The 9,698-nt window shown below is 41.2% G+C and overlaps 1 protein-coding gene across 1 annotated transcript in view; it reads right to left on the bottom strand.

Annotated features, from left to right (window-relative positions):
• Positions 1–1,537: 1,537 nt before the first annotated feature.
• Positions 1,538–9,698, bottom strand: part of trim71 (tripartite motif containing 71, E3 ubiquitin protein ligase) — a 66,608-nt gene continuing 58,447 nt past the window's right edge. Inside the window, exon 4 of the mRNA XM_085991019.1 lies at positions 1,538–9,083. Within this exon, the coding sequence (XP_085847145.1) occupies positions 7,632–9,083 (1,452 nt within the window). The 3' untranslated portion in view covers positions 1,538–7,631. The remainder of the gene's footprint in view (positions 9,084–9,698) is intronic.

The following is a 9,698-nucleotide window of genomic DNA, read 5'->3' as shown; positions in this document are numbered from 1 at the left end:
CTTAAGTGGCCCTAAAAATAGTAGATGCATTGATGGTCATCTTCCAAAATTCTATAGACTCTGGAACAGTTCCCATGGATTGGAGAATAGCTAACGTAACCCCATTATTTAAAAAAGGTGGTAGAGAAAACAGGGAATTATAGACCGGTAAACATGGCATCGGTAGTGGGGAAAATGCTAGTCCATTATAAAAGATGTAATAGCAGAGCACTTGGCAAACAGTGACAGGATCGGACAAAGTCAACATGGATTTACAAAACGTAAATCATGCTTGACTAATCTACTGGAATTTGAGGATGTAACTGTTAGAATAGAAGGGAGAACCAGTGGCTGTGGTGTATTTAGACTTTCAGAAGGCTTTCGATAAGGTCCCGCATAAGAGACTAGCGTGCAAAGTTAAAGCACACGGGATTAGGGGTAAGGTACTGTCTTGGATAGAGAACTGGTTGGCAGACAGGATGTAAAGAGTTCGAATAAACGGGTCTTTTTCTGAGTGGCAGGCAGTGATTAGTGGGGTGTATATAAAAATAAAATGATCTAGACGAGGGAACTAGATGTAATATCTCAAGTTTGCAGAGGACACAAAGCTGGGTGGGCATGTATGCTGTGAGGAGGTTGCAGAGAAACTCCAGTATGATTTGGACAGGTTGGGTGATTATACTGCATTTGCCATGCATCTGCCCAATGTGGATAAATGCGAGGTGATCCACTTTGGTGGCAAAAAACAGGAAGACAGATTATCTGAACGGCAATAGATTGAGAAAAGGGGAAGCGCAACGAGACCTGGGTGTCCTTGTGCACCAGTCGCTGAAGATAAACATGCAGGTGCAACAGACAGTTAAGGCAGCAAATGGTATGTTGGCCTTCATAACGAGGGGATTCGAGTACAAGAGCAAGGATGTCTTGCTGCAGTTGTACAGGGCCTTGGTGAGACCACACCTCAAGTATTGTGTGCAGTTTTGGTCGCCTTATCTGAGGAAGGATGTTCTTGCCATGGAGAGAGTGCAGCAAAGATTCACCAGGCTGATACCTGGGATGGCAGGAATGACGTACGACGAGAGATTGGGTCGATTAGGCTTATATTCGCTCGAGTTTAGAAGAATGAGGAGATCTCATTGACACTTATAAAATTCAAACAGGACTAGATGCAGGAAGGATGTTCCCGATGGCAGGGGAGTCCAGAACCAGGGATCAGTCTAATGATAAGAGGTAAGCTATTTAGGACTGAGATGAGGAGCAATTTCTTCACCCAGGGAGTGGTGAACCTGTGGAATTCTCTACCACACAAGGCAGTTGAGGCCAATTCATTAAATATATTCAAGGAGTTAGATACATTTCTTAAGGCTAAAGGGATATGGGGAGAAAGCAGGGACAGGGTACTGAATTTGGATGATCAGCCATGATCTCATTAAATGGTGGAACAGGCTCGAGGGGCCGAACGGCCTACTCCTATCTTCTAGGTTTCTCTTTCTAAGCCACAATTGTACAGTGTGCACTGATTTAACACGACTTCTGAAAGAAATTGCACAAGAATATATCAATTGTAAACAAATTTTATTGAACTTTCATCCAGATAAAATTGCACAAACATCAATTTAGGCTTTCAAACACACAGGAATAAGAAGTGTTCCAGGTCAGTAACCCTCATTCTTTGGTGCAGAGGCTGGGTCTTACATTTCAGAGGTAAATTATACAAAAGGGGGAAACAAAGAATTACCCGTCACCTTACTGTAAAGACAACCCCCAAGAGGAATTCTCTTTTAAAACAAACACTTTTCTGGTAGTCTAGGACCCCAATTTCCCCTCTCTTAAGCAGTGGTTACCACCGATGAACATTAAATGCTGGGTTGTTGCACAACAGTAACTTAAACAATACTGCTTGGACATCTTTAAATACAGAAACAGGCTCCGTCATTTTGAGGCACTTGTCTAAGTTTGAGAAAAGGGCCTTTGAACACTTGCACTAGACATTTTAATGCTATCCCCTTAATCTAGAACACAGACTAAAGTTAAAATTAGAAAAAAAGAGGCAATATGCAAAATCACTTCTTACACAACTCAATAGAACTTTTGATTTTACTGTAGCTCTGCCTCTGTAAAATAATTTGAGCCCAGAACTTAGTTTCACTGTTTTTAGAAAACAGCGAAAACTTCTTTAAGCTATATATTACGTCTTCTCAACCAGGATTTCTGGATCTTGGACCAGACACTTAAATTCTCAAGAATAAATTTTGAATAAAGTCTGCTTAACTAGTGGTTTGAAACCCAGTTTCACAATATAAAAAAACAACTTAAGCACTTCATAAAATCAGTTCACAAAAACAAAATTTGTTTAAACAAACAGCACATCAGGTGCTCCCACTATCAACTGGGGTCACATTTTGTCAATGAAAAAGTCAACAACTCCTTTGTCTACATTTTAACAACATCCAACTATTCGGTGTGTGAAACGGGTTATTATATTTCCAAATCATTCAGCTTCGAGTAAACGGCACTGGCTTGTAAATGGCCAAACCCGGCAAGACTTCAATTGAACCTGCTGGCAAGCTTAGAAAACCATCAACTCCAAGTGAACTTAATCAAATTTCTACTTTGCAGGCATGCACAGACCAAATTTCTACTTTGCAGGCATGCACGGACCAAATTTCTACTTTGCAGGCATGTACGTGGATTATGAACAACCTAACTGGCCTATAGTCCAACTGCGCCCCAAAACCTACCTTACCCTCGACTCCTCCCCCGACCCCAAGCATGGCACTGCCACCTCTTTCCTGCAATTAACCTGAACAGACAGATCTTCTACTCTTTTGGTACATCGATTCGACTTGTAGAAAAAGGAAACCGAAGGTATGCCACGTTATCAACTCAATACCCTTAACGAGAAACTCCAATCATTTGATCAAACACTCGCCCATCTGCCACCATCCACAACACCTCCCACTATAGGGACCTGCAAGTGAAAAAACATTTTGGAACAGTAATAAGGGCAAACATCTTTTGGGCCAGCATGTTTACCAAGTTGATGTGAATGAACCACCCCACATTTTGTGTGTGTATATTATATATATATCCATAATGTGCAAAGGCGAAGAGGTTTTTGTTTGGCCTGCTCGGTGATGTCACTAAATCAAATCACAGTAATTATTCATAAAATGGCAACATCCAGCACAGAGCAGGGCTAGATAGAAAACTAGTCACCTGCCATCACGTTTTCCTGGAGCTTCCCTTTGATGCCAAGTTGATAGAAAATGCTTGGGAGTTATGTAGTCTTTCATACTTGTAAACAATGTATTCAACAAGGAAAATCCCCATTGTAAGGAGGGAGGAAGGAGTACTGCTGAGATTGTTAAAAGGGTGCTTTTTTTTTTTTGCAAAACTGTTTTCTGAAGTTGAACTTCAGATGCTATCAAACTGATGATCCCAACTGCACGCTGAACGTGAATTTCTAAAACGGTGGCTGGAGGAGATAACTTAGCTTTACCAGTAAGGTGTTTTTTACATCAACCAGCATTCATATACTTTTGTCCAAAGCCCTTTTCAGCAGCTGATTCATGGGTTCCATTAAAATCCCGATATCAAAAAACTGCACATTAGCCCCCGGTGCAAGCTGTTCGCCCAATGGCAGGTGAGCCAATTAGGTTCCAACATGAGGTAGTTTGAAGCTGCTGTGGAAAGAAGCACCGAGGTAGACAAAAGCCATTACCTGACAAGGCACCAGAACCACATCTTGCACCCCGATTACCTTCAGAGATGGTAGGATCACTTCCCTGAGAATTATGCATCATTTAGACCCTAGTCTCTGAATTATTGGCTTCTTGGGGTCCTGCAAGCTGATCTTTTGTAGGTTATTTGAGGTAAGGTACTGTGCCTGATTAAAAGTTTAAGAATTGTGAACATAATCCATTAAGCACTTTTAGTGAATTCTCTCTGCATTTGCTTGTAAGGCTGTGTGAAATTGTTTTGTGAATTCTGAAGCTAAAACAGACTATGGGGATTTGTCCAGTTACAAAATTGGAAAGTGATGAGTTTTAAACACTCCAAGCCCTGACTCACCCAATTCAAAATGTACAGAAAACTGAATGAAGATCATAAGTTACCAATTGGATAGCAGACACTTAAGCCAAATAGGAAAGATTAAAGGATGAATTTTTAAAATAAGGACTTCATCTTCTCCCCTGAACCCAACCTTTAACTTGAAGTTTTACATCTGGAAAAGGGCACCTAATCTTTCAGATCAATAGATGGTCTCATTAAAACAGAATGTTCAAAAGACAAATTCAAAAACAGATTTGACCAACCACTCCACTGAATGTTATCTGATGACCTCATTATGAGCAACATGATCAGAGGGGTCATCACACTTTAGATTAACAAAGTTCACCAGGAGCCATCAACAAAGCACAGTACTGGACTAGAGTCATCATAACTGCATCATTCTGCCCAGACGACCATTTTGAATCCTACATCATACCAATAACCTGAAACTCAATAACTAAAGGTATATTTTGAACACTGGGTTTTAATGAAGGACACATCCCATAATCTTTTTTAGAAGGTTCAATTTGGTTTGGAGATTGCATCAATTCTGCTATCCCAAGGGAACGCGATAATATGGTAATGATAACCAAGTTCTTACTTGGGTTTGTAAAAGTTTATTTTTTGAATTATATATATTTTTTAAAGGCTGATTTCTTTTTTAAAACAACCCAAATGGGGCTGACAAGTGTGTGCTTGTATCTTTAAATTTGTGCTAAAAAAGGGCTTCAAGAGATATCTCGAAGGCAGTCCACCCAAAGTTGTAACTGCATAAACCTCAAAGCTAAAGAGCACAGCATTCAAAATACAGGAACTAGACTTTGTAGGGCTTTATTTAATTCTAGACTTTGTAGGGTTTTATTTAATTCTAAAGACAAAACTTATTTTATACTTCAAAAAGTTGGAGAGTTTGAATGTATATTTCAAATTGATGGGGCTCCTCAACAGTTTTGCATTAATTAACCACTGCTCATGAACAATTTCCCAATGTGTAAAACAAAAGCCATTCTATGCTACAACATCTAACCACGACATATTCAACCAACTGCTACAATCCATCTGAAGCAGCACATTAGCCAGTTTCACCTTGAAAGCTAATCAGATCCATTAGGGAGCTCCTGATTATGTAGGATACAAACATTTTTACATGGAGTCTGTTCCACACAAATGCTGAAGCAATTTCCAATCTTACTGAAGATTAACTAGAAACCACCACCCTTCTCCAGACTAGGGGGCTGTGGACCTCACTTTACATCAATGCTGCCCCATTATGATAGATTTCCCATTACAATTTTACCGGCTAGCCTGGCTCTTCCTCCAGCCCTGCCAAGAACTCAAAAGTAAGGCATTGTTTCAACCAGCTGGGAGCAGGGATAAAAACAGCCAAACTGATGGAGTTTTTGCACTTGAACTCTATCCTTTGTGGTTCAGAGTTGAGCTCCAACTGTGTTCAGAGGTTGGCCTGGTAATTCATTCTTCATCTTTGTGCTTGGCCTGCTTAGCAATACCGACCATTTCTAGAGCAACCCCTTGATTTGGGAAGCTGCCCTAGATGAGTTGACCTTCAGTAATGTCTCCAAAGCAAGCCTGCTTCCATAACTGAGCATGTCACTTTTGATCCAAAAATCAGGTCATGCAGTCTTATGAAGAAAACAGTGCCACATTTGGAAATCACCAACCTTCATAGCTTTTAAACATTTGGACCCATTTCCTTTCCAAAAGGCAATGCCCAATCATTACCGTAAAGATAGAAAAGATCATTTTTGCAGACTGCAGCATGGCTAAAAAGTGAAATGGAAATGGGATTGTGTCTTTAACTCTGATCATCAAACTAGCAAGGCAGGAAACTAATGGAGCATCTTAGCAGGTCAGATGAAACTGGCTCAGAGTTAAAATTATACAATTTATGGCTGTTAACCACTTCTAGATTTTGCAATAATATTCAGTGTGGATTCTGTAAAATGTCAAGTTTATATGCTGCGGTTCCTAGACTGTAAAAATACTGTTTTTTCTAAAATCTGTATTTAAGAGAAGGCGGTGATGGAAATAATTTGCATAAACTTAATTTAAAATAGTTTTAAAGAGACATTGTCTCATTTCTAAACTAATTGGTCACTTTTGGGCTACAGGGAAAACTGAAGATTCAGAGCTGGAAATAAATCCATGGATTCTACCCATGTTCCTACTACTACAGCATATATATATTTCCTTAACTATTAGCTACAACCAGAATTCTGGCATAATATTCACATAACAGCGCTGTTACAATCAGCAATTATTGCCAGTCCTTATGGGTCTTCACAAGTGTTACTACTGCTCCAGCGCATGACACACACAAACCATTACAATCATGCTCTGTAAAGAATTGACCTATTCTCTGCTTAAGGGACACAACAATGCAAACCCCATTGTCTAAATCCCACCAGTAAAGAACTGGCCAGCTCTTCTCGAAATACAACAGAAATATTGCAAAAAGAACCAGTCACATCCAAATCCATCATCACTCAACGAAGCACTGGATGATTGAAGATTTCCCTATTTAGAAAGCTTGGCATGGAGAATGAATTGGGATATTCAAGTTAGGTGTACATTTCATTTCTGTTGAGAGCATGTGTAACAGTGTGTGTGCATCAAGCAGTGCCACACCAAGCAGGACCAGTGGACTTTCCCCACCCTGAACTCATTTTTCTGCAGATTCCCAACTAGGACTAAACAAGACCCAAGGAAAAAGTGATACTGTCTTTTAAATCAGCCAATTCACACTTCCAACACAAAGTAATACTGCCTCGGAGACCAAATACAGCCTACCAATTCAGTAGGAAATTGATTTTTTTGTTTTTTTTGTTTGTTTTAAATACAGGTACCTGAGGTAGCAGTCGAGGTAAATATATTTTGATTATCCCAGGTGCCTTAATATACTTTGATCTTCAGGGTATCAAATGACAACCCAAATCTTCCTTACACAAATACCCCAAATAAACACTCAGAAAAACCCTCAACAACTTCTATGTTCACCATTATGTGCATCAGGCCAAAGAACATTACACCCTAAAAACAAAAAACAAAATGAAGAGGTATTTAGTTTACATTCAGGTGGAGTGTAGGGCTACATTCAGAAAGTGTGTAGGGCTAAACATACAAGATATTCAATATCAAATAATCCCTGAAAACAAAATGTATGCAGGTAGGCAGCCAAAGCCTTTATCAGTCACCCACAAATGGCCATTTTTAGGCTGTAGAAGTGGCCAATAGTCTTCCTACCTGAGAGATTTTTCTTTAAATAAAGCTACAGGACAATTTTAATACTAAGAAACAAGTCTTTGGATTCAGGTCATAAAGGCACCAATTGCCTGGACACATTTGCACAGTTCCATGGAAATATCCAAACATTAGTCAGCCCAACATCTGCAGGCAGTGAGGTAGGTCTGCTATAAATTTATGTAGTTTTGAAGTAGTCTCACAGCTCACACTTTACCAACATGAGGTAGATGACTGCAGCACAGAAAAAAAAATACCTGTCTTCTCTAGGGAAAACAATTAAGACATTGTCCCTGAGCAACAAATCCACAATATAGAAAAACAAGCACACAGCATTATTAAAACAAGAGGATACGATTGTTGCCAAAGTCAACGACTACTATCAGTCCATCTGGCATCAGGGCTATTCCGGACGGACGATCCATCTGCCCAAAGCCGCTGCCTTGGGTCCCAAACTTGCACAGGAAGTTGCCGTTTGGTTCGAAGATCTGAATGCGATGGTTCCTGGAGTCAGCTACGATGATGCGCCCTTCTTGGTCAATAGCCACACCCTGAGGTCGGAGGAATTGACCATTACTTGTGCCTTCGGAACCAAGGAAACGTGCCGACTGGAAGTCGGGGTGGATTACCAGCAGCCGGTGGTTGTTGAAATCTGTGACCACAAGGTGTCCTTCATGGTTAAAGGCCACTCCACGAGGAGAATCAAAGTGCTTCCACAATGCTCCCTCAAAACCATATTTACTTACAAAGTTTCCATCTGGGCCAAAAAGCTGAACTCGATGATTGCGAGTGTCAGACACCAGGATCTTTCCATCAGTATTGACTGCAACATCCCAAGGGTAGTTGAACTGGCCATTCTTGCTTCCTTTCTCCCCAAACTTAAGGATGAATTGTCCCTCAAAGGTGAAAACCTGAATGCGGTGGTTGTCCTTATCGGCCACTATGATACGACAATTCTGATCACAGGCAACACCAGCAGGACGATCAAATTGCCCAGGTCTGGCACCTGCTGCCCCAAACTTGTGGTGGTAGGTTCCACTTGGCGTGAACACCTGAACTCGGTTGTTGCTACGATCAGCGATGATAATATAGCCCTCTTTGTTGACACAAACTCCCCATGGCCGGCAAAGCTGCCCATCTTCATCCCCTTCTCCGCCAAAGGAGCAAATTGGAAGCCCAATTCCAGCGTAGTTGCGACCCGCTTTGACAATTACTCGAAAGGGACTGTTCTCAATATGCTGGCCGCGAATCGTGACAGAGACCACATGCTCTCCTTCCAGATGTGGGGAGTAACTAACCGTGTAGGTGCCATCGTGATGATCAAGGACATCAGCCCGAAAGAGGCATCCGTCAGGTCCCATGATAACAACGACCACCAAATCACCACCTGATGATCTCCCTTCGCCAGTGTGATCCTTGGTGATCACAGTGAAGCTGCTCAATTTCCCACGCAACGCCCGTTTCAATCCCTCTCCAGTGGCTGTAGATATGGGGGCATATGCACTGCTACTGATTATGCCCAGTGACTTGATGGCTTTGTACAGTACACCATCAGGTGGAATGAATGAAAGTGTGTCATCGTCTTGAGGCTGGAGGAGATTCCGAAGTTTCTTCAAGTCCTGGATTTGGACAAACATTTGCTCTTTTGCCAAGAGTACATCCACATCTCGCCCATCCAATAGGGCTTTTTGCACACAGTCTATAGTGCTCTCCAGCCTGGTTAAATTCTCACGCAGCGCTTCCACCTGGAGGTGCAGAGTCTTGGCCTTCATCTGCCGGATCTTTTCTACCTGTTCACGAGAGAGAAAAATTAAAGGAAACTTCATTCAGAATATCCAAGTTATTCCGATGATTTCTCCCCCCATAAAAAAATTTTACCCAACCAATTTTCTCCCCTCATTGGCAAAAAATGTTGGTTTACGTTTTGCCCTCCGATGCCTTGCTTCAGTGGCCTATTTTTATTAAATATGAGCCCAAAGAGCCAGGCCAGATCCTGTCCTCAAGACAGCCACACCTGACGTTTTCCCAGTCGGGGTTACTGGGTTAACAATCGGAATCAGGTACTGAAGCAAGACTTCCCTCTAATTTAGGGGGACTGAATCCAAATGAAACACCCAAACTCCCACCCAATTGAGATCAGCTCATGCTGGAAACTATTTCTTTCTAATCTGTTATGATTCAACTGCATACTATATTGATCCGAATTATTGAAGGAGCACTTAATGCTGTGCAATACACTATTCATTACCTCAAATTGTTCCCAGCAAAAACCAACCACAATTAGGCCCTAGCATGACACAGCTTAAAATGCTCTCCAGGCACACCAAAGCTTGGAAGGACAAAAATCTATAATTGTGCTGAAGGTTCTTCACGTTGATGAGCACAATGTACAAAAATATCTTCTT

The sequence above is a fragment of the Somniosus microcephalus genome, chromosome 6 (assembly GCF_052327205.1).
Source record: "Somniosus microcephalus isolate GS21.2 chromosome 6, FLI_Smic_1.0, whole genome shotgun sequence".
Lineage (NCBI taxonomy): Eukaryota > Metazoa > Chordata > Chondrichthyes > Squaliformes > Somniosidae > Somniosus > Somniosus microcephalus.
The sequence above is the reverse complement of the archived record's forward strand: the minus strand, read 5'-3'. Positions and strand labels throughout refer to the sequence as shown.